At 41.5% G+C, this 26,239-nt stretch overlaps 1 protein-coding gene across 8 annotated transcripts in view; it reads right to left on the reverse strand.

Annotated features, from left to right (window-relative positions):
* The window catches only part of DISC1 (DISC1 scaffold protein), a 339,947-nt gene that overhangs the window by 178,542 nt on the left and 135,166 nt on the right, over positions 1–26,239 (reverse strand). For all 8 annotated transcript variants that reach the window (XR_011423792.1, XM_070229105.1, XM_070229094.1 and 5 more), the window contains one exon: positions 20,072–20,260. Coding sequence is in view for 6 of the 8 variants with exons in the window: in XM_070229105.1 (XP_070085206.1) it covers positions 20,072–20,260 (189 nt within the window). In the remaining 2 variants the exon portion in view is untranslated. Of the gene's footprint in view, positions 1–20,071; positions 20,261–26,239 lie in introns of those variants that run through there.

The following is a 26,239-nucleotide window of genomic DNA, read 5'->3' on the forward strand; positions in this document are numbered from 1 at the left end:
GAGCATGTTCCCTTCCAGCCACTTCCTTCTTCTACCTGTTATTTCTGCCCCAATTTTATGGCCACATCAGGCCATCTGGTCCTTGACCCCTTCACTTTCCCCCCATATCAGCCTCACTCCCTAAGGCCAGGCTGCTGAGCATGGCTGGAGAAAAATGACACAATCCAAGAGGCTGATGCCACTAGAAGTCATTGGGTCAAATCCCAAATGGGCGCCCCAACTACCCCAGGCAATTCTTCTGTGTTTCCCACTTTAGATGTCTCCCACCTCCAAGGCAACCATTGCAAACCCTCTCCACTTGCCTCAAACCTCCACCCCATGGCCTTCTTCCTCACTCTTTTACTCACTCATGTATTCCTTCAAAAATATTTGTGGGGAACGGATGCTGAGGCCAGCCCAGGGCTGGCTCAAGGGGCCCTGCTCAGCCAGCTATCTCCTTTCTCTATTTTCTCTTCAACCTCTGCACTGACTCCCTCCCACTGGTATTCAAAAGAGAGAGAGAGAGGAAGAAAGAAAGGAAGGAAGAGAAGGAGGGAGGGAGGGACAAGGGGAGAGAGAGAAAGGGAAAGAAAGAAAGAAACAGAAAGAGGAGAAATTCCTCACCCCATTGCCTTTTCCTTTCCCTTTACAAGGAACTTGTGGAATGATCTCTCACTCACTGCCTCTCACCTTTCCTCCTCACCCCCGCCCTGTAACCGGATTCCATCCCTCTCTCTCCCTGGACCTGCGTGTTCCTGAAGCCAGTGGACACACCCTGGCCCCATTACATCTGCTCCCTCTGCAACATTTGCCGCCACTGCCCCCCTTTTCCGAAATAACGTCTTCCCTTTGTTTCCCTATCAGTCAGAAGTCCTTTGTTACCCTGTAGAAAGCTGAAAAAGAAATACCACAGCCCAGCTCAAACCTGCTTAAGCAAAAATGAATCTATTGGCTCATCTAACTAGGAAGGATAATGGGGCCATTCCAGAACCGGAGGCAGGAAAGGGTTTAGGGCCCAGATTCTTTGAAAAAAGGAACTAGAGCTTTGCAGATTTGCAAGGAACTAGAGATTTGCAAGGACTCTCCACCTCCCCTCCCCATCCATCTCTCATCTCTGCTTGCCCCCTCCTGGCTTGACTGGGCACACGACCTTTCCACATGGCAAGAAAATGACGACACCCAACTCTGGAGCTCCATCCTCTTAGCCTTCCTTACTCTGGTGTTTGTGTGCCAAGCCAGGAGGGGGCTCTGCAGAGCCCTGCTCAGGTCAAGTTCCACCACTTGAATGATCCCTGCTGCCTCTGAGAGTTCCATGATCGCCCATGCTCGGCCACATCGATGGCCACAGAGTTATCACTACAGTCAAGATCACTGGGACTGCAGGAAACAGGAAGAGTGAATCCTTAATGGAAGGGGAACCCGACAAACAGAACAATCCCTGCTCCTCAGAGCTTCTGGGATGTCCCACTCTTGCCTGTCCTCCCTCTTCTCTGACCACAGTCCTTCATGCTTCTTTACGGCTCCCTTTCCTCTGACTGTCCCCTAAATGTTAGTGCTCTTTAGAATCCTCCCTTACGTCTCTTTTTCTGTGCACTTGCTCTTCCTGTGCACTCGCCTTTCCCATGCACTCTCGTCTATTTCCATGGCTTTAATTATCATCCCTGTGCTGATAAACCACGTGATCAGCCCAACTCTCCTTCCTCAGCTTCACCACCAGCTGTCTGTTGAACGTCTCTCCCTGGATGTCACACAAGATCCGCAAACTCAGCTGGCTAAAAGGAAGTGTACAACCTCTTCCAAATCTGTTGTTCTTATAGTCTTGATTCCGATGACACTGCCTACCCGTGGGCCAGGCCGGGAACCTGACCTTCCATCTCAACTCGTCCCTCATTATCTCTAAATGTCCAATATCAAGTCCTGTTCGTTCTAACTGCCAAACATCTCTGCGGTCTGCCCACTCCTCTCAGTGCTCATGGCCACAGTCCTGTTTCCAGCCACCTCCCTCTCTCTCTCCAGGACACTGCAGCAGCCCCCACGAGTCTCCTGCAGGAGGACGGCCTCGTGCCCGGCCCAGAGCCACTCTGCAGCCTGCAGCCAGGTCCAGTGTGGTCTTTTTGTTTTAATGCAGATCTGATCAAATTGCTCCCTGCTTAAATCTGTTCGATTGCTCTATCTTGCTCTTACAGTAATTTCCAAGCTCCTTAACTGGTACACAAGCCCGACTGGCCCTGCCTAATTCTGGGGCTTAAGATCTCCCCACTCCTCCATTACATTAAACAACCGGCCACAGTGAACTTCTGATCGTCTCTAAACAAAGAACCACCATTCTCACCTCCAAACCTTGCTCTTTCGCCTGCCTCAAATGTGCTTTCCATACTTTTCTCTGCATTAGCTTATCTATGTCCTAAGTCACAGCTTGGGTAGCATTTATTCCAGAAATCTTCCCCCGGCACCCATGCTTCCCCATCACAGCACTTCTCATCCTGCACTGCAATTGTCTGTTCTAATGGTGTCTCCCCACCTCTGAGGGCCGGGCACACAGTGGCCAGCTATAAAAATTAGCAGAAAGCAAGGGCCGATTCACCATGAATCTAATGACATATACGCCTCAGGGCTCCTCACCTTCATGGGCCCCTTCCAAGCCCTATAACTAATTTTGATTAATAATTTTGTATGCTTTTTCTTAAATAAGACCTACCTCCAAATTGTATACGTTTCAGGGCCCACAAGACCTGGATCAGCCGCTGGCTATATGAATCAATGAGGCAGGAACTGAGGTTCACAGAAGGTATACAACTACCCATTTCATCTTCTGCTTCACAACACAGCACCATCGGGATCTCCATGTGCGTGTGTCTGACCACACAGCTCATGCTTCGTCCAGTGTGCTCACTGAGAAAGTCAGCTCCTCACTCGTGGCCTCAGTTTCCTCATTCAGGAAGGAGAACATATGTGTCATAGGATTGTACAAGAAATAATTCATACAACATCTCTAAAAGCTCATATCCAGGAGCTGGCACATGAATGATTCTGAATATAGGACTGTCGGGTGAATAGGACTTCAAAATACCAAATGTCACAAATTCCAGTTGGTTCTTGACTTCCGTATCCATCTAATTCAGCCAGCCTTTGCTAAGTGCCCATTCCATAAGCAGAGCAGAGACACTGGCTGGGGGGAGGAGGGGACAGGCAGAGGACTAATGACCTCAAAAAGCTATCACAGAGGTTGGGGAAATAGATATTTAAACAAATAACTATAAAATATGCAAAAATAATTCAATTTCTTCATCTTTTTTACTGTTTCCCTTTATTTAATATTTTCTTCTTTCTGTCTCTCTCTGAGGAGTTATCATCTCCTCCCCTCTGGCCTGAGGTTGACTGTATTAGTTAATTAAGAGCTCTACTCAGCCACAGAGCTGCCTTGGGTTATAACCTGAATGATATTTAAGGAAACTAAGTTAAAGCTGTGAATTGAACAAAGTTTTCACTGGTGTCACCATAAAAACTCTCCAGGGAAGTACTAGCTTCCTTGAAAAGAAGCCAGATTTAACTTAGCTAAAAGTACAAGTTAGGAAGTCAGAGATAAAATATTTCATAGCCAACTCCCTCTCTGTGACTAATTCATTTAAAACTTTTGCCCATCGGTAAAATTTGAACTGCAGAACCAGCAGGGCACACAGAGCAGCAGACACTGACCAGCCAGCTGGATAACTGGGATGCACCTGGACCCGGGGCCGAGAAAAGCGGCCACTGCCCCCTCTCCAGCTCCTTGAGGGTAGCATGTAGTCCTGTGGACCTGGAGAGTGGCAGAAACCTGGCTTGTGCCAGGCTCTGCCTTCTGGAAGGCATGTGACCTTGGGTCGAACCTCACAAAGCCTCATCTTAGTCAATAATAATAATAGTGGATAATATAATAACAGAGATAAGAATAACATCAACCTCTTAGGGCAGTCGGAGGAGTAAATGAGAGAAAACAGGCAATGCATGCAGTAAACGAACTATAATTCAGAGTTTAAAAAAAGTTTTTTTGCATTTACATACAGTAAAATTGACTTTTTTTTTTTTTTTTGGTGTGTAGTTCTATGGATTTGAACTCATGGATGGATTCTTATAATCATCACCACAAACAGAATAAAGAACAATTCCAATACCCCCAGAGAATTCCCTCCTGCAGCCCCTTTGTGGTCAGACCCTCCCCAACCCCTTAACCCTGTCCCTGGAGGTTTGTCTTTTCCAGAGTGTCATACAAACGGAGTCCTAGAGGATAAAGGCTCCCGAGTCTGGCTTCTTTGATTCAACATAATGCATTTGAGATGCATCCAAGTGGTGTGCATTAATAGCTTGTTCCTCTGTATCGCTGAGTAGCATTCTATTGTGTGGATGTACCACAGCTTGGTACTCCATTCACCCACTGAAAGATATTTGGCTTTTTTTCAGTTACGGCCAATCATGAATAAAGCTGCTATAAACGTTCGTTACACGTTTTTGTGCAGACGTAACTATTTATTTCTATTGGATAAATAAATATCCAGAAATGGAACTGCTGGATCACATGGCAAGTGCAATGTTTAACTTTATAAGAAACTACCAAACTGTTTCCCAGAGTGGCTCTACCATTTACATCCACCAGCAAAGGATGAGAAGTTTAGTTGCTCCCCATTCTCGTGAATACTTGGCATTGTCAATACTTTTTATCTTAGCCATAATAGGCATGTAATGTTAGTTATTTTTTTAAGACAGAAACATGTACATGAAATTGTATCTGTGGGGGATCAGAATTGGCCACCCCAAAATGTGTCTCTTTGCCTTGTCTTGATTATTTTTAAGAACAAAAGAATCTCGGGAAGAAACTTTGAACTCCATCCCTAACCGCCTAAAAGAAATTTAAGATAAAGGCCTGTCCCCAGGACAGGCCATCACCATAGATAACTCAGGTTATGGATAGACTGGGAGGGTCCTTGCTAAGCCCACTCTTATCAAAGTTCTGTTTACCAAACATTCGCTTTTCTATTTCCAGGTAAAATTGCCTTCCTTCCCTTTGAAGTCCCAAATCACTACCCCCAACATCTTTGTCTTTAGCTGAAGATGATATTTAAGCTGGCAGTTCCGCCATTCAGGCGAGTTACTCAGCTTTCCTGGGTTTCTCCCATGTATGCATGCTATAAAGCTTTGTTTGACTTTTCTCCTGTAATTCTGTCTCATGTCAGTTTAATTCATAGACCAGCCAGAAAGACCTAGAATGGGTAGGGGAATTTGTCTTCTTCCCCTACATATCTAATCATCTACTTTATAAGATAAGAATGTTCAGGGGTGGCTGAGGTCACAGAAATCGAGTTTCTTTAACAGCTAACCACAACCTTTGAAAATCTTGAAAACTCCAGCACGACAAACAGGCATCTCGTGACCTGGTTCTTCACCATTTCTTCAGCCTCGTCTCTTATTAGCCTCACTCTTGGATCCTTCAATGTTGCCACATCAATAATAAGGTTAAGTAAGATTGATTGAGCTCTTATCATGGCCAGGGCACTGAGCCAAGCCTGTCACATGGATTCTTTCATTTCATCCTCTCGCAGCCCTGTAAGGCCCATGTTAGTAGTCGTCGTATTACCATGTTACAGAGGAGGAAACTGATATTCAGAGACATCAGGAAACTTATCCAGAGTTACACAGCTGCTACACGGCAGGGCTGGGATTTGACCCCTGGTCTCATCATGCCCCAATGTGCCAGCACCCAGGACCTCTGAGTCTGTGCTCACCTCTTGCTGGAGTCCTACAGTGTGTCCACTCTCATCAACCTTCAAGCTCCAGTCCCTGCTTTGCCTTCTCCATGAAGCTCTCCCTGGCTCTTTCAAGGCACACTGAGCTGTCCTCAGCTCTGCTGTCATTACCCTTTGCTGTTTTTTGTTATTATTTCATCCTGACCCACGGTGTCCTGCTTGCTTTGCATGTTTGCCTCCCCCACCAGGGATTGCAAGCCTCTTGAGGCCAGGAATCAGATCTTTTCATCCTTTCCCCAGTGCCTGGCACCTAGGAGGTGCTCAGCACCTGCTGCAGTGTCCAGCACTCCCTAAGGCTTCTGAACAACAGACCAGGCGGGTCCTCCAAGAACCATTTCTGCACAGGGATTTGAAACATACTATAAGCTGATAGTACTTCAAAATACATCCATATACAAGCATTGTATACTGGGTAAAAACTTACAGTCAAAGAAAGGCCACTACACAGACTCACACATGACTCTTGAGATAGACTCAGATATCCATCCCTATCAGCATCAAACAGAATTTGGGATATAATAGGAGATGACCATGCTAACAGCTTTAGGCCAAAGGGGAAAAAAGAGTGGAAGAAAGAAGCAGCCCTTTTTCATATTCATGCTACAGCTGTTTCCACCCTATTTACATAAGCATTGTGGCCTTTTTTTCCCTCCATTTATGTGTAGCAGGGCTGTTAAAATTTTTATTCCTCTTTTTTTTATCACTCTCAGTAAAGAAAGATCATTTTTAATAGTAAAAACAATTCAAATCAATTCATTAGCCCAGAAAGCATCTAGGGATGGGGACTAATTCTTTGCCTCTGGCAAATCTGACCACAAACCATTCCAGATAGATGGTGATTCAGCCACCAGCACAGCTCAGACCCAAAGAAGGCCAGGGAGAGGCAGCTCTCTATAGTGTATGCGTTCCATGAATGGATGTTCAATTAACAGATTAATTCTTTAAATTGAGGCATTTAAGAGTATCAAATGGCAACCATCCAATGTTCCATGGGTCTCAGAATGTTCTCCAGTATTCTCCCAAGTCAGGAATTTGAAAACTATGGAGACCATGTGCATGCACTAAGGAACCCGAGACTTTCTTATCTATCCTATCTATTGATAAATGTTTGTAAATTCTAAAGGCTTGAATACAGAAGGTTAGCCTCGCCTAACTCAGAGCACAGCAGCTTAGGGAACAAAAAAAAAAGAAACAAAATGAAGGGGTATTCATACAGAGAAATATATTCCTATTTCAACTACAGCAAACTAATTTGCAATCACTTTCCTCTGGCATCAGCTCCTCCAATGGCATGTTTTAGGTTCCCAAGCATGACCTGATTTGGTCCTAAGGTGGAGTTATCCCTTGCCCCATAAGAAAGCTCATTACCCCGACTCAGGGCCACCGCCTCACCTTCTCCCCATCCTTTCATCAAAGTTTATACATGGAGAATTAAACACAATACTGTTCCCATATCTTAGTGAAATCAATTTTTTAAGTAAGGTAGACAAAATGATCAGAAACGAACTAGTGTTCTTAAGGTCAAATTTCTCCATTCAATGTTTTCGGTACTCCATCACATCATGCTTCATGGGTCAGAAAAAACCTCATGTAATTTGGTCACTGAAAACATAGAGGAGAACTTGCTTTAGAAGTTTCAATTTCCTTGTCCAAATAATACGCATGTTGCGTGTTTGGTACTTAGATGTAAACAGCCACACTTTGGGATAAGAAGTATCATGTCTTCCTCTTGTATTTGCACACAAGTGCACTCATACACTTCACATTTACAGCCAGGAGCTGATTGATATATCTAACAGGGCCTGGCAAGACAAGATGACCTTTCTAATTGTCATTATGAGAAGCACAATTGCAAGTGACTTTGAAACATATGGTAAACTTCATTATGCTAAAATATAATAGCTTCTACTTTAGGGCTCATGATGAATATTAATGTCAGAGCTGCTGAGAAAAATGTGCTCTAAATTTTATATTGTATAAAACCCTTTCAATACCAAAGAGAGCATTTATTTATAGTCTTCAGGCTTCTTCATAGATGCTATTAAATATTCCATTAAACATGGCACAATGGAATGAATAATCCTGGAACATTAAGGGAGAATAATGATCACCTTCATAGTATCAAGCCAAGCTTCAGGCAGGGCAAGAACTAAAAGACTCGGACTATAAATATGGGTGTGAGGAGGACATAGAGTGTACATACATACAGGGAGTCAGTGGGTTCGTCCTGACATAGATCTCACGGGGGGCCACTCGTGGAGAGATGTGGGGGAGGCTTCGGATATTTCATCCAGAGCACGCAGAGATCGTGAGAAGTATAGAAGGTCAGAGGGAGCGGCCAGGGTGAAGCTTAGAAAGAATGTAGGGAGTGGGCACATGGGTGGATAAGTTACAGGATATTCCAAAGGTGGAAGAAAAAAAAACAGAAAAGAATGCAGAAGCCAATGGGAAGCAGCAAAAAGCCGTGGGAAGACGTAGTTGGAGGGGTGGGAGAATCTGATACCCAACAGCTGCCAACAGGCGAGAAGGTGCCTTTATGAAGCCGAAATCATAGTAATTTATTATGATTACACACCATCAACGGAAAGGGATCTTTGCCTTAATATCCAATACTGCTTATTGTCTGCGGAAAGACGGGGAGGGAGCTGTTGCAAACCCAGCCGTTCTCCATGAAAAGCTGGTGACAGTTTAAAAGGTCACCCCGTCGGGCGTTCTTCCAGGACAGGCACGCCTTTCATCCACCACATCCTTTAAGGCTCTCCCTCAAACTGCGGCTTCAGCGGCCACACACACCATATATAGATACTCTCCTCCAGTCCATGCAACAACAGCCTGCTTTGGAAGAAAAAAATTCCTATGGGCAGGAACTGCTTTTCTAATAGATCTATTCAAGAAAATGGGGAATTTTTTTTAAAAAAAGGCCAAAAAGAGAGTGGAATACTAGACCTGAGAGGCATCACGGAGAAAAATAAGGCAATAGGTCTGATGTTGCACACGTCTCTCAGCCTCTGGATTTTAATGGTCATGAAAATGTAAAATAATACCTTTCCCAGATTTATTGTAAAAAATGAAATGGGTTTATTACGGTCCCAGTTGCAGCAGTTCCCTATCTGTAGCATTTGTCTGAAAAGCCAGGCCCAATGAATATTAATGCGCAGACGGAAACAGGATGCCTTTACTTGGAAGGCTTACCTACATCGTTGTTTGTTAAATCGTTGGCACCCTAATGCCTTCGCAAGTTTCAGAATTCATTCTAAACTCTTATCTCAACATGTTGTCATTGTTTATAAAGCTTTCTTTTCTTGGTCCATTATTAACCATGATAAGGGGTTAATTTCACACACACATATACATACACACACAGAGGGAAAAATGATAATAATCACATTGTGTAAAATGAGGAAAGCATCAAGTTCCCTTCCCCCGTCCCAAAAACATGGACAAAGGACATGAACAATACGCAATGAAAAAAATTATAAAGGCACAAAAAGGAGCAAATTCAACCTCATTATTAGTCAAATATATGCAAAAATAAGGCATGAATTAAAGACCATTTTATTATTGTTATTATAGTAGTAATTTTTTCAGAAATAACACCCAGCATTGGAAAAGACGGATTGGTAGCATCAATTAAAGTGGTATAATCTTTTTTTTTCTCTTAAAGATTTCTTAAAGATTGGCACCTGAGCTAACAACTGTTGCCAATCTTCGTTTTTTCCCCCCTGCTTTTTTCTCCCCAAATCTCCCCACTACATAGTTGTATTTTTTTAGTTGTGGATACTTCTAGTTGTGGCACGTGGGACGCCACCTCAACATGGCCTAATGAGTGGTGCCATGTCCATACCCAGGATCCGAACCCTGGGCCACCAAAGCAGAGCGAGCAAACTTAACCACTCGGCCACAGGGCGGGCCCCTGGTATAATCTTTTTGAAAGTCAATTTGCAGCAGGTACCAAGCCATAACATTGATTCTGCTTTTTAGCTCAGTCATCCCAACCTGCACTTTATCTTCAGAAAAGAATTCAAAAAGTGATCATTAAACGCATCAAAATAAGGGGGTAGTTAAATCAATCATGGCATATTGGCTCTTGGAATGTTATAAAGATCATAAATACTAAATCAGAACACTAGGCTGCCACAGGGAGATGTAAGCGTGTGATGAGGTGCGTGGCTCTGGAGCCAGACAGGTCTGAGCCACGTTCCAGCTCCTCACTCCCCACCTACAGCTCTCAGCTCACTCAGCCTCGCTTGTAGCATCTGCAGAATGGGGATGATAAAGTGATGCAATGCTTTCACTATTGCCGTGTAAGGCTATGGGAGGAGAAAGAACGTACAGTTGCCTCCATACCCTGAGTCCAAGCGTGTAAAACCTCTGCACGTGCTCCAGGCACTGAGAGGAATACTCAAAATGAAACCAGGAGCTCTGTTACCAAAGTTGTATGATGGACATTTTCTGTTCGGCTCTAAAAATGTGTTTTCTTCTTATGATATTTGGTGGAATAAATTAAAAATTGAAACAAAAACACTTGAGTAACTCCAGGAATTTCATAAGCTTCAACTTCAGAGGATTCCTGTATAATCCATACAGGAAATTACTTTGCCTCCAAAAGCTGACGCATTCTCGGGATTCTAAACCACTGAGGAATTTCAGTGTTTGGTGACCCTCCAGGGCGGACATGGAGTTTGGTATTCAGCACCTACTGACAGCCCCTACAGTCTCTGAAAAAAAAAAAAAATGGGGGCGGGGGCCAGCCTGGTGACGCAGCAGTTAAGTTCTCATGTTCCGCTTCTCGGGGGCCCGGGGTTCGCCGGTCCGGATCTCGGATGCAGACATGGCACCGCTTGGCATGCCATGCTGTGGTAGGCGTCTCACATATAAAGTTGAGGAAGATGGGCACGATGTTAGCTCAGGGCCAGGCTTCCTCAGCAAAAAGAGGAGGACTGGCAGTAGTTAGCTCAGGGCTAATCTTCCTCAAAAAAAAAAAAAAAAACAAAACCATGGGGTTGGGTGAAGGGCAAACAGACATTTGCCAAACTCTAATTTACCTGTCTTGCCAATACAGTTGGAGCATCTGGACCAAAGTCAAATGCTGGGTCAGACACAGTTGAAAGAAGCTCAAGACTCCAGTCACCTTGTCGGACCAAGCCCAGGCTTCCTTTCATTGAGTATACCCTGAAATCATCATATATTTTCACTAGATTATTTCTTGGGAAAGGTAATATAACATTTGGGGATACGTGAAGTGTAAAGCAGCCACAGTAACACATTGGAAAAGAGAGATGTCCAAAATGGGCTAAAATAACTATAAGTTTATCATTTTGGCAAATGAAAAGAGGAAAACAAAATTTGGTTGCAATGAAATCTAAAAGCAAAATACGCAATCAGTTATTAAGGAGTTATAAAGACTTTGGAAAGTATAATGTCAAAAGAAAAAATTACATTCTATAGCTACATGAGCACGTGAAATACGAGCATATCTGGTTTATAAATTTTTGATGCTGTCAAGTCAGCAGATCATTAAGTAACTCTTGATGGCTCCTGCCATGCTATGCAACGGCAGAAATACATGCAAAAAAAATACATGCAAATTAAATTAAATTGCAGTGTATTGGTGTAGGATTTTCCTCCAGTGACCCAACCCTCCCCAATTAATAAAAATCTGGAAGGAAAGTGGATGAAGCAAAATGGCCACCCCCAAATACAACAGTACGGTGGCCCAGAGCAGCAAAAATTGTTGCAGTAAAGTTGTCAGGGCGGGAAAACATTTATCCGTAGTCCCTCTCTCCTTTACAAGAGCTAAGAAAACCTGAAAAGTCAGATTAGCAACAAATGATGCTCTCAAATAAGTTTTGTCTCTCTTGGATTTCTGAATAAATGGCAGCTTCAAAGAAGAGGAAGCACATGGCAAAAACAGCAGGAAGCCGTAACTCATGGCAACGCCAAAGAGGAAAATAAAATGTTTCTTACAAAATTAATCATTAAAAAAACTGTGACAGCATAAAAGATGTCATACTACCACTAAAACTGAATTCTGCAAAACCTCACAAAATTAGACTCAATAAAAAAAAAAAAATCAGTCCTAATTCCTCAAAGTCCTGAATTATAAAATATTTTAAATGTTTTATTTAAAATTCAAAAACTCACGCAAAAGCAGCTTAGAAAGATGACCATCACATTTTGCAAGCTGAATTCCTTGTAATCAATAGGATGACATACTAGTAAATTCTTACAGGCAAACAGGCCTTGCAATAGTCCTCTATCAGAAACTCTGGATAGTGCAACCATCTACTTATTAACGCCTATATTTATAGGAATATAAACGAAAACATTGACATTCAAGCATTTTAGAACAGGAAGCGGAACTATCAACAGTTCTTTGAAAAAAATATCAAAAGGTGGGTTGCAGTTAACAAATACGTATCCAGTTAAATTTCTATAGTTCGAATTTTCTCATTTGTTGTAGGATGCTAATCCCTCTTAGTTGCCCTTCAACAATAAAGGATTTGGGTTTTAATGCAAAATATGTGACTGTCCTAAGGATGGTAACCTCTAAGAACCTCCCATCGAGTTAAATGATCCATCTGGTGTAGCAAAATTGCAGACAGTGGGTCATCATTTCAGCCAGAGTGTATGTAGAAATTTCAAAAATGAACAATACTCTCTTTTCAGGGCACTCAACATTGTCCAGAGGTGATTTTTAGAGGACTTTTGTTCCATAATCATGACTCTATGAGTGTGGTATTTAGGTAAAGGGGTGTGACTGAGGGGTGAGTAGAGAAGCTTGTGCTAGGAATCGAGCTCATAAAGCACATAAAATAGTGTAAAAGGTAAAATTGCGGGAACAAAGGATTCAAATCCCAGCCCTGACTCCTCATGTCCATGTGACTTTGGACAACGTGCTGATCCTTTCTAACCTTCAGCATCTTCCTCTGTAAAACGGTGACTGTCCTGGGGCCGGCCACACAGTATCAGAAGCATTAGATGACCAAATGTATGTCCAGCCTTAGCGCAGCACCCAGCCCAGAGAAAGGCTTAGGAACAGAAAGGAAATAACCAACATTTGTTACTGAAGAGAAAGCGACAACATACGGGGGATCATTCTTTCCTTTCAAAGACAATATTAAATCCACTATGGTCACAGCTAATCTGTGCACAGAGCAAGGGACCCAATAAATACATGCTGAATATATACTGTAAAAAGCAGAGGAAGAAGTCTTAACTCATTTTTAAACCTATGAGGATCTATATAAAAGATAATAAGAATAGGAGAATTAAGACTACTAATTCCAATTAGGTTCTAATAATCATAGTAATGATCTATTTTCTAATCATAACATAATGCTGAAGCTGTTCAGCTAACTGAGGGTGGTACTGCTCCCACCCAGGGACATTTAAAAAAGGGGGTGGGAGGAAGAGTTGCACAAAAGACAATCATCAGGGGTGAGAAAGATTCTTCAATACGTGGCACAGTCCCATGCAACAAATAATCCCCTCACTCCCCAAAAACAGCCTTCACGGCCAAGGAGCATTCCTCCAGGAATCATGGAGTTCCACTCACAATTCTTCCCTTAGTCTTCAGGAGAGAGTGTATGAGTGTGTGAGTGTGTGTGTGTGTATACACACCAAAGTTACCAAAAGCCCAGAGTCCAAATGAACTGTAAAAGGGATTAGGAAAAGCACTGGTTGCCAAGAATGAGCTACAAAGTAGAACGTCTGTCAGACACGTAAGAGTCACATGTACCCACCCTACCATATAGAAGTAAGTTCCTGCTCCAAACAAATCAGCATGCCCAAAATCTGTCTATTGCAACTGGGTATGAAACACAATGAAAATCATCATTGCATTCCCACCCGGGGGATGTGTGACTGAAGTATCGTTAAGGGAGTATAGAGAGCAAATGGAGAGACAGGTGGAAGAGGACGTAACAATGGTAAAGATTTCTAAAAAAAATTACACGGACAAAAATAGGAGGAGGAGATCAGAGATAGTTGAGAGCAAGAAAAAAATGAACAAAGTTGGATAGAATCCTGGGAATTCAATACTGGAAGGAACTAGAATGAGCAGGGACTTAAGTAGCCTCAGGGACTGTCTGATTCATTCTGGACCACAAAGGCCTAGCATGGTGCCTGGCATATTGTAAGTGCTCAGTAAATGCTTATTGAAGCCATGGGTCTTCGGATGAAGATGAAACGTAGAGATCTCTTTCTACTGTGTCATACATCAAGCAACAGAGAAGGAGAGAAAATCCAGTCACGTGCTAAAGATCATTCATTCATCAAACCTCACATTGTGATGCCTATATATGCCAGGTGCTATGCAGATGATTAGCAAAAACAGAACTGAAATTAAACTGAGGCCTCCCACATCCTCATACAGGCTTTTTACGCTGTTGTGGAGATGGCTACCTCCCAAAAGAATTATCACAATTAGTTAATAAAAAAAAGGAAGGAAGACATTTGCAAATTTCAAGCTCAGAAACTCACAGGCAAAAGTGGCTGAAGAGAAATAACCATACTAATAGCGATGCAATTGAAAATAAAAAAAAAAAAGCCATGGAGGGAAATTAAAAATGCAAATAGATAAATAGATATTTAACTGGGAACCTCACAACATAATAAATTAATAAGATGAATCAAAGGTAAATGATTAGAGATGCGAAAGCTCAGCCATGGGAAAACCTGAGAAAAAAAGATTTGGAAATCTATAAAAATAAGTTTTCCTCCCAAGGTTTGTAGGATATATATTTTTAAATCTAAACAAACGTGAATTTCCAGTTTAGAAAGGCAGACACAAATAAGATATTTCCCGTGTAACAACCTGAGTTCCTCCCCACACAGAATCTGCAACACTCCTCTGGTTCTAAGACAAGTAGCTTGGTCCTTAGTTATCAGGTACTCTGTCACTGTTCTGGCCCAAACAGCAAAGTTGTCTACTGTGCTGATCTTAGTCAAAGCTCAGAGGAGAGAGGTGACATTTGGCGAGTCTACAGAATATGATATCCAGCCACCCTTTGAAGTTGCAGTCTCATCTTTGAATTGTGTTAGATCACTGGAAGATTCCATATTTAAGCTTAATTAGCCTGAGCTCTCATTAATTCACTTCCATGGTATTATATTTTAACATAATGTTTCTTAAAATTTGGGAGCACTTAGAATGACTCCTTTAAGAATCTGCTGATTCTTAATCTGGATCTTTGTGTGGAAAAAAAATGTCCATACCCACAGATCTGAAATTTGTGTACAATTTCACAGTCTATCCACAAACTCCTGCTTTGAAGGCATCCCTTGATATTTTTCCCCCAGAGGTGGTTGGTAACAGCAATATGAAAAGTGCTTTTGCATTTGTTATAAGGACTTTCCATTATGCTCTCAAAAGAATTGTCCTTAAGAATTTAATACCACTCCACATTCCTGAAAACTTGGTGCTTCAAGTTGCTTTTGAGGAATAGGGATGATGTTTCAACTGTCTTTTTTGCCCTGGCTTCTAGGAAGCTCATTATCACATCATATGCTCAACCAAAATAATTCACACTTGTCATTAGCATTTTCTTCTGTCTCAACTTGTGAATTTTATTTGTTAATTTGTTATTTACTTCTTTGTTACACATTTTTTTCCAATTCTCCTTCCTCCCCCCACAAAAAAATAAGACAGATTTTATTCTTCTCTTCTAATTTTTCTTGAAAATTTCTTCTAAATACATCTGATAAATGTGTATATTCAGACCCGGTAAAGCACAGGATCTCTAATTTGAAAGCCTTTTCTTAATAGATGTGAGGTGACTAACGAAAGAAATTTCACCCGTGGGCTTCAGAGTTAAACTAATATCTCACTAAAGGATGTCATACTTCCTTTTATTAGCTATTTCAAGCTCAAAAATTACGAGGTAGTCCAAAAATAAGGGCAAGATCGTGTCAGTGTGGATAGATGGCCTTTCTAACCTAAAGCAGAAGGCAGGGGCTAGCCCCAAACCATAACTGAAAAGTTGAGTCCATGCCAACTTTCCTACTCTTAAAAACTGCCCCTTCTCCGCCTTCCACTTCCTCCTTACTTACTGAAAGGCAAATGAGTTTAAAATTGGATGCCACCAGGGTCTGGCCCCGTGGCTGAGTGGTTAAGTTCGAGCACTCCACTGCAGGCGGCCCAAGTGTTTCATGGCACTGCTCGTCAAGCCACGCTGAGGCAGCATCCCACATGCCACAACTAGAAGGACCCACAACGAAAGAATATACAACTATGTACTGGGGGGCTTTGGGGAGAAAAAGGAAAAAAATTTTTAAAAAAAATTAAAAAAAAAAAAACTGGACGCAGCCAGCCATCACTCCCAGAAAACACGAAATCCTGCCATTTGACATTCGCACTGACAATCCTTTACATATTTTACAGATCCTCAACATGGATTCCTGACAGCTCACTGGGCCCCAGACCCGGCAGGGTTTTTGAGCTACATCTGCAGTATTTTTTGACTTAGGCAGCTGGCATAAAGTGGGAAAATTCATTAACATGCTAATGATGTCCTATTTAAAATTCTAGCCCTGATTATTCTGTGATTAAATCTCTCCCCTTGACGTCTGCTTCCTTTATATCTGAGTTACAGTGCGAAATCAACAATATTAACAAAGTACAATACAGATTACCAACTTACACACAAGGGATGGAAAAACAGTGGTGTAAATCTCAGGGTTTGTCTTTTTTCTGAAAAACTGAAGCAGCAAACTGTAAAAAAGTGACTGATTTTTTTCTTCCTACTCTCCCTTTATAAAAACATTGAAACCCACGATAATTAAAGGTTCATAGTTAATTTCCATAAGTATTCAGGGGTTGAAAGATAGACTTAGCTTTTCATTCTATTTCACTGCACTTAAAATTGCTCAGAATTCAAACGTGTTCTCCTGAAGTCTTAAGAACAGTTGATAGGACTTAAAACATACCCCTCTCTCGCCTCTTCATAGAGACTGTGTCACTATGACAAAAGTCAATGGATTCAGTGATTTCTGTCTCCCTTCGCCCTTTAGTACTTTGGCATAGTCAGTCCCTTTTCCTCATATTGTTCTGTCTGCTGACACCCCAATCTGAATATCTGACTCAGACGACTCGAGCATCTTGCATGAAAGACTATCAAACTTATTGTTGCCCTCGTTAAATTGGAAAATGAATTTTAAAATTTTTTTAAAAAGAAGATCCAAGGGCCGGGTCTGTAATTCAAAATACAGGAAGAAAGGACTAATGTTTCACTGCAATGTCTGGCCCCAGTAAATGGACAGCTATTTATGGTATATTTACAATTTTTAAAGACACCAAGCTGAAGACTGCAACAATACAAATGAAACCTAAGGACAGTGCTTGACCTCAGTGGACTTATAGCCTAGCCAGAGACACAAGATGTAATGATATTGTAAGTGATGAGCAAAGCAGGTTCATCTGTGATGAGTCATTACATGCTCACTTCCCGTCAATAGGTGTTCTCTGTATGCGAAAGACTGCTCCTTGCCTCCTAAGACTGTACATCTCCTCTTCTGCTATCGCAACAGAGTGCCTGGATGGACTTGGACATACACGTGGCTGGGTCAGCCATCTTGGGCCACACATCCCATGTTGAGGGGCACAGAGAACAAAATAGAAGAGCCTGGGTCCCCATTATTATGGAGTTGCTCGTCCATCCCTGAATTGCTTTTTCCCCTGAATGTTGCATTCTACAACCACTGCTGGAAATCAAAATCTGTTTTTAATAGCACTACATATTGCTCATTTCTTACATAGTCTTATTTTTAAATGTTTTATCTAAGAGCAAAAGGAGTCAGCTCACAGTACGTACATTTATATACATACCATTCCTTTGTATTTGCTCTACATTTAAACGAGCTCAGAGCTCCTCCTGAATTTTTAACTCTCAAAACTCCAACAAAAGACCCACAACGAAGAATATACAACTAGGTACCGGGGAACTTTGGGGAGAAAAAGGAAAAGACTAAAATCTAAAAAACAAAAAAAAAATCCAACAAATGACAGAATATGGATTTTGGCCTAGTTTTATTACATTTCAATAGATAAAAATTTCAATTTGCTAAGGAATTCATTATTTATTTATTTGTCTCCCACACTCTCACTAACCCAAGATTTTTAATTTGGTTCACCTGAAGCCAAGTCACCTCGGGTTGGTTAAAAATTAGCTTCAGCCTAAAGCTTAGAGAAAGGGCAGCTGATTCAGCTAAACCCCAGCATAAAACATAAAGATCACCTTCACAACAGTAATGAGCCATCTGCAATTTAGAATCATCCATGGTAACAATCTCTCATTCCATTTGTTTATGTTTTATTCATCATTTTGAAAATAGTGAAGTGACAAAGATGAGATTCAAAAAATACTGTACAGCTCTTTTTTTTTTTAAAGAGATATTAATGGCTTTCCAGAGCTCAACTGTTCCAATGAAAATATTGCTGGACTAAATTTGTCCAAATTTGTTTACATCTTCTTTATTCTTAGATATACTAGATTCCCCATTTTGCGCCAAAAATTATGTGGTGGTAACATGAGAAATTTCATAGTTTTCATTGTTGACGCATGTAAAAAGTCAATAGCAAAAATTCATTTAAAATATATAATGTTCAGGGCTGGCCCCGTGGCCGAGTGATTAAGTTCATGACCTCTGTTTTGGCAGCCTGGGGTTTTGCGGGGTCGAATCCTGGGTGCGGACATGGCACCGCTCATCAAGCCCTACTGAGGCAGCGTCCCACATGCCACGACTAGAAGGACCCAGAACTAAAAATACACAACTATGTACTGGGGGGCTTTGGGAGAAAAAGGAAAAATAAACTCTTTAAAAGAAAAAAAATATATATATATAATGTTCATTCTTATCATAACGTAATAAACCACACTGTTACATCTTGGGGGATCATATTGTCACTGCTCAGTACTATAGTTATATATTAAGGCTCAAACACACCGTCTCTAGTTACATATTCGGCAAAAACAAAGCTTGACCTACAAAAGTGGAAAAAAAGACGCTCCGAGTTGTTGAGCCAACTTAGAGGTGTCCATTGCCAAGAAGACACAATGGCAACTAAACACCCTATGTGTGATTCACAAGACTCTGTGAAGAAACCTCTCTCGACACAATTTAGCAAGGCTTTCAAACAAAATGTATTCACAGCGAAATGACGCACCTATTTCTGCCAGCTGATTTCATATTTATTTGGTTTTAAATATTAGCATTCATTTACTTCAATTTATGCAACATTTTAGCCCTACTTTGAATCTGGCTACCTAATATCCCCATTTTTTCTTATTTCTTTTTAAATAAGCATACTTTGTACATATAGTCACTTGTTAGTGCATATGTCTTTCGTTTTCTTAGTAAACAACATTTATTTAGGGACCATGACATACTACGTATGACCCCTGCCCTCCAGTCACGTCACTTCTAGTTCCTAAGAGTATTACAGAGGCAAATAGACACACACACACACAACTCAGGATCTTTGTAAGTTACCCCACTTAATCTGTACCACTTAATCAGCCTATGAGATGGATATTATTCTTCTCATTTTACTGGTGAAGAAACAGGTTCCAGCATCGAATATATTTTAAATCTGAATTTTCTTCTTATGATTTCCTTCCGCATATTGGAAACTGAATCATCAGAAATCCTTTACTTTTTTTTTAAGAAATAGGTTTTCACTTTACCGATTTGGACTGAACTGGCATCTTCCAAGACTATCCCTCAGGGAGCAAACCTCGAGGTGACCTCAATTATCTTAAGAACTGGTCAGGAAAAGAACACAAGAATACTTGAACTCCTCTGACCAGCAGATTCTTGGGCTAAGGCAGCATTGGCATGTCTACATCATTCTTCCTGGGGAAAGAAGCTCTCGGAAAAGCTCACACACAGAAAAGCCGCTTCATGGTCTTTTCTCAGTCTTCTCAGAGTCGCCCTGCTTTCGTCTGTGATTGCGCGAGCCAGAAGACTGAGCCAACAAGCGAAAGGAAGATAATTGTCAAACAGAAAATTGGCAAGACCCGTGCCAAGGGAGAGATTGCTCTAAATAATCACCAGCCCATTAGCAAATCCAGAGTAGAGGAGGGGAACAAGACAGAAAAAGAAAAGATGTCACATGTGATAGCAAAACAAAAGCTGACAAGAAATTCTACCCTATTTGCAAAGGCTGCTGCCAAAAAAATCCTCCAGGAATACTGTTGTGTGCTCCAGGATGCCTTTCACAGTGACAATGTTCACATGAAGCACAGAACGCCCCGCCTGGCCACACAATACAATAAATATGAATATTTCGCCAGGCCGCAGTTGTGACTACTTACCGTAGGCGGCTTCCCCGTGGTCCAGTTCTCTTCTCAGGCTGTTGTAATCTTCTTTAACACGTCCCAGCTTTTTGACATTCCTGCAACTCAGCACCAACAGCTTGTTGAGGAGTCCCTCCAGCCCGTCCCTCTCTGATGTTAATGACCTAATCTCCTCTGTGAGCTCCTTCGCTGTACAGAAATGGTTTCCTGCAGCACATTGTGGGAGAGAAGGAGGGAAAACAAACTTTACAGCATCCCCACACATGGAAGATTTAGCGACAGCTAACGTGCACCAACAGTGTGAGTAAAGGGGACTGAACTTTGCAACTACATTCAGTTGCATTGACAGTCTTCTGTGGAGGAATCTGGAAAAACAGACTGTCCTCTTGAAGCTAGGAAGCCACCAGTCTCTTTATCATCTTAGTCTTGTTATGTTCTGTTTTAAGGGTTCCATTGGCCAATTCATGCCCTTGATGACACAAAAATGCCCCAGTGAAACCCAGGGAAGCTACATGGCATCACTCCTTCAAATACCCAAATGTCAAAGAGGTGAAATATTAAGGTAGGGTGGAAAGGACTGGACCTTGGAGTCAGACGAGACCTAAATTCAAATCCTAGTCCCCCTGTTATTCAAACTGCCTGACTTCGAGCAAAGAAATTGTCACATGTAATGTCAGTTCAAATTTCTTATAAATATGATCACACTAACACCTGCATCATAGATGGAGCTGCAAGAATAAACATCTGTAAAAGCACTGAGCAAAATATTTGTAACATTGAATTTAGCAAGGCTGCAGGATACAAGGTCAATATACGAAAATCAATTGTATTTCTAAATATCAGCAGCAAACAATTGACAGGTGGATTTAAAAATATATACCATATACAAGATATTTTAAAACTCAAAATACATAGGGATAAAGAAACATGTGCAAGATCTCTACACAGAAAACCATTTTTAAAACTTCTGAGAGAAATGAAAGAAGACCTAAATAATTAAAAAGAGGTACTGTATATACATACGTTGGAAAACTGAATATTGCTAAGATTTCCATTTTCCTCAGATTGATCTATTCAGTCAATACAATTCCAATCAAAATCTCATGAGAGTCTTGTAGAAACTGACAAGCTTTCTAAAATGTAAAAGAAAATGCAAAGGCCTCGATAAACCAAAACAATCCTTAAAAAGTAGAACAAAGTTAGGGGTTGGCCCCGTGGCCGAGTGGTTAAGTTCGCACACTCCGCTGCAGGCGGCCCAGTGTTTCGTCGGTTCGAATCCTGGGTGCGGACATGGCACTGCTCGTCAGACCACGCTGAGGCAGCGTCCCACATGCCACAACTAGAGGAACCCACAACAAAGAATACACAACTATGTACCGGGGGGCTTTGGGGAGAAAAAGGAAAAAATAAAATCTTTAAAAAAAAAAAAAAAAAAGTAGAACAAAGTTAGAGGACATATACTACTTGATTTCAAACCAACACTGAAGCTACAGTAAGTCAAGACAGTATGGCATTGGCATATAAAAAGATAAACAAATGGATTAATAGAGTAGACAGTCCAGAAGTGGACCACACTCACACAGACTATTAACCTTCAACCAAAGTGCCAAAGCAAGTCAATGAGGAAACAGGAGTATTTTCAACAAACGCTTAGTCGAACAACTAGCTAGCTATATGGGGAAAACGTTATCCTTAGACATACATCAAACCATACACAAAATTTAATTAGGGATAGATCACAGACCTAAATGTAGAAGTGAAAACTATAAAGCTTCTGGAAGAAAATAGAAGAGAATATCTTTCTGACTTTGGAGTAGGCAAAAACTTTAGAGAGGACACAGAAAACACTAACTATAAAAGAAAAAAATGGATAAGAATGGACTGCACCAGAATTAAAAACTTCTACTCATCAAAAAGTGCCATTAAGAAAATGAATAGGCAAGCCACAGACTGGGAGAAAATGTTTTACGATACCTATATCCGACAAAGTTGACCCCTACAACTTAATAATTAAAACACAAATGACCTTATTGAAAAGTGAGCAAATGACTCAACTGGTACTGTACAAAAGAAGATATACAAGTGGCCCATAAACATATGAACAAGTATTCTTGATGATTAGTCACCAGAAAAATGCAAATTAAAGCCATAGCGATTTCACTACACCACCATTCAAATGCCTCAAATTAACTAGACTGAAACTGCCTACCCCGGCAAGGATGTGGAGTGATCAGGACTCTCATACATAGTGGGAGTATAAAATGGTACAACCACTTTCAGAAGAGCTCTGCCAGTTTCTCATAAAGTTAAACATACACCTCCTTTTTGATCCAACAATTCTACTTCTAGATGTTGACCCAAGAGATGAAAACATGTAAACAAAAATACTTGTACTCAAACGTTCACAGAGGCTTTACTCATGATGGCCCCAAACTGGAAACAACCTCAATGTCCATCAAGAGAAGAACACAGAAGCAATGGCATGTCTACACAATGGAAGACTACTCAGCACAAAAAAGGCACGAACTCTTCACATACACAGTGACATGCAAGTATCTCAGAAAAAGACACAGAGTACCTACCACGTTATCCCATCGTTGTTAAGTTCTAGAACAGGCAAAACTAATCCATGGTAAAAGATATCAGAACAAAGGCTGTCTGGGGAAGTGGGGGATAATGAATGGGAAGGGGCCTAAGAGGGATGTTTCCGGGTGATGAAAACATCTTAATAGGGCTGCTGCTAACACAGGGGTCAAAATTCATAGACCTGTACACTTAATATCCATGCATTTCATTAAATGTAAATCAAATCTCAATAAAAAAGGAAAAAACATATTAGGGAAAATTTAAATATGAAAATTATACCATAAATTAATAAATATATCACATTAATGAGTGCTCCATAAATAGTTATCGTTTCTAGAGGGCTCCATTACCCTTCCTAAGACTTTATTATAAGCATAATTGCAATAATAGCTACAAACCTTCTCTCCTTTAAACCACATTACAACCCTGGGAGGGAGGTTATACCCTGTCTTCACTATTCTAAGAGGCACATTCTTTTCTACATGTTAACATCTCTGAAATGGGGATGTATCCACAGTCGCTATCAGCCAGGAGATAGCCCGGATGAAGTTGATGTTAGGTGATTGTTATTCTTGGGGAGCTAGCTGACCATCTGCAACCCCCTGGCGCTTCAATGGACAAACGACTTAAGGACCATTTGAGTCCTGGCTGTTGCCTGAAAACCTTCTGGTGACGTGGATTTGTAAGATCAGGAAAGCACCAGCATTTAAAATTTGAACGACAGAGTTAGCAGCTTGGCAGAAAATTCTACAGGAACCAGTAGTTCGTTCTTAGAGGAAAAAAAGCTGCATCACCAATAGCTTCACTGACATAGAGGATGATAATGTGTGGAAAACACGAGCCTCGACTACTTCAAGTTGAAATGTGTTTCGGAACCCTCAGACTCTGAATATGAAGATTTTTTAGGAAAACGTCAACCAATTCATTTTCCTTTTTTAAAGAGTAATATGTGATTCTTCAAAAGCCTAAATATAGCTAAAAGAGCTATTGCATTAAGTGTAAAATAAGAATTCTAAGGCACAGAAAGCATTGTTTCACTGTTTAATTGACAGTAATGTTTCTTTCCTAGTAGTATATAAAATAATGGGGTATCACTGAAACACATGCTGTTACTGCTACTTTACAATTGAGAAAATTGAAATCCAGAAAATGAAATCTCTAACTGACGATTGCATAGCAACGAAATACAGGGAAGTTTCCTACTCAGACATGACTCCAGAATCCCTCCTCTTATGTACCAAACTGTGCTGTTTACTTCTTTATTATTATTATTTAATGGGCAGATTTCAACCTGAAATAAATGTGGGAAAGGTTACAAAATGCTTTCCCACGTTAAAAGCCTTCTGAACACCCAGCGTGTATGATTTCTGTCACTGAAATCCATAGTTTTCAATTCCATGATTGGACAAATGTCTTTTGAGACTATTCTCTGTCCATCGCTGTAGCAGGCAAAGACAGCAGAGAACGAGGCACGGGCCCTGCTCTCCAGGAGGGAGAGCATTAAATGAAGGAGGTAAGATGTTGTGTAAGACATAGGTAAACACACGCTAGGAGAGCTCAGAGAAGATAGATTGTTCCAGAAGGGGAGACAGAGGAAGTTTACATGAGGAAAGAATGCAAGGTTTCCAAAAGGAGAAATGGGAAACCTGGTTGAAGGGCAAAGGATCTTGTCTTCAACGGGTGGCAGGAGACATGTGGCTGAGACAGAGATTAGACTGACAAAGAAGTTGGATCCAAATGGCAAAGGGCCCAAAATGCCAAGCCAGTGAGTTTGGACCTATTTAGGAAAAACAAAGTCTTGATAAGGAGAGCAGGCTGGACTTCCACAAGATTTGAGTTGTAAATAGAAACACAACTAAAATATTTCCTGCATCTGTGATTTCCATCCAGAACAATGACCACGTTAAGGCTGTTGTGGGGGGAGCTGCCTATGGAGTGCCGCAAAGAAGCTCAAGGGACACTCCATGCTCTTGGGAGCATGTGGGAGGCCCAGTCCCAGAGGTGTGACTACCTCTTGGCAGAGCAGCCACAGGCATAATGTGATGACTTCAAATGTCCCTTCTTGGGCTGGCCTTAGGGAGCCTCAACCCTTCTGCTGGACCGTGTTTTCCAGCAAGAGGTTCACCAAAAAGTCAGGTAGGCACAGATACCAGGCAAAATAAGCCACAGTGTGCAATCTCCTCCCGAGAATAATTCAGAGAGCAAAGACCTCTAAAAGCAAATCAGAAGAGGCTACATACGCAGAGCAGGTGTATGTTACAGAAGATTCGCTGGAAATACATCCTCAGACCCTCCTACAACTCATCTCAAGTTCTAGATATCAGGGTCCTAAATAAAACATGAGAGAGATCACTAATTAAAACCTAGGTCCCTTCCTTGATCCTAAGGAATACGGCTTGGGAAAATGCATAGTGATAGATGTAGAAGTGTTATATATGCAGAACGAGTGTAAATTCCCAAAGAGACAGTTCATATCAAAACCCAAGCCATGAGAAAATGCTACACTGCCCTCAGTTAATATTTTATAAGCATTTTGGCCTCAGAGTCAAGCCCAGGAGGTAAATCTTGCTTGATGCAGCCCTCCCTGATTGCTGAAACCGGCCAAGAGCTCTGCGATGAAAATTTAGAAAAGTGAATGCTGAACGCTGAAGGAGGTCCCCTCAGTGACTTGGTGACCCCAATCTCCATAATTCTAATGGGCCCTTCTCTAAATGCCATAGGGGGATTTGTGGAGAGATTAACATCCTGCCTTCGCCACCATGCTGCACAGCGGCTGCCTATGCAGCAAGGGAACCGTACTGGGCCCTCCCATCAGTTTTTTAAAGCATCTGTCAAAATATTTTATTCTACAAATAACACAATTAGAAACCTCTAGGTGTATGCCAAAGCCGAAGCTGATTTTACCCACTCTGGTCTTTCTAACTTTATCCTCAGCATCTCTGAATTTCAATATCCTCCCCCCACCCACTTCATAGTATCTCAGGGTCATTTTTTGAGGTCATTATTGGAGAGTCCGATTTTATAGATTACAAAGCTCTCTTTATATGAATTGTCTCATTTCGTCTTCCCAACAATCTGGGAAGGGGGTCTTATGATTGTTCTTGGTTTCCAGTTGAAGAAACTAAGACCCAGAAGGGGGCCTTTCCCAAAGTCACAACGTTTTGGAGTTCTAAAATCCCACATGAGGTTGCTGAACTGAACTTCGTTCTTCCAACCTCACGTTAGTGCCTATTCCACCAAATACAGCTCCATAAGGGACTTGGTCAAAACATGGCCACAAATCATCCATAGAGGGAGGGAGCACAAAGGGGTTGGGGGACGGATGCTGTGCTCAGATACAATGTTTCCTCTGGTCTGTCCTCAGGCCTCACTATGCCTTTTGCCTAGGGAGACACTGCACACACGTGGGACTTGCCTGGGTCCACAGACATTTTTGTTTATAACGATCCTCCTAAAATGATCCACTTTTACCTACTCAGATTTGAGTTATACTTTACTGGGGAAAAAGAAACAAAGCCAGTGCTGAAAACCACCAGATTCTACAAATAATAGAGTCCTGCAACTTTTTCCTGGCATGACACCGGATCTTTTGAGGAACTC

Source organism: Equus caballus, chromosome 1 (assembly GCF_041296265.1).
Source record: "Equus caballus isolate H_3958 breed thoroughbred chromosome 1, TB-T2T, whole genome shotgun sequence".
Classification (NCBI taxonomy): domain Eukaryota; kingdom Metazoa; phylum Chordata; class Mammalia; order Perissodactyla; family Equidae; genus Equus; species Equus caballus.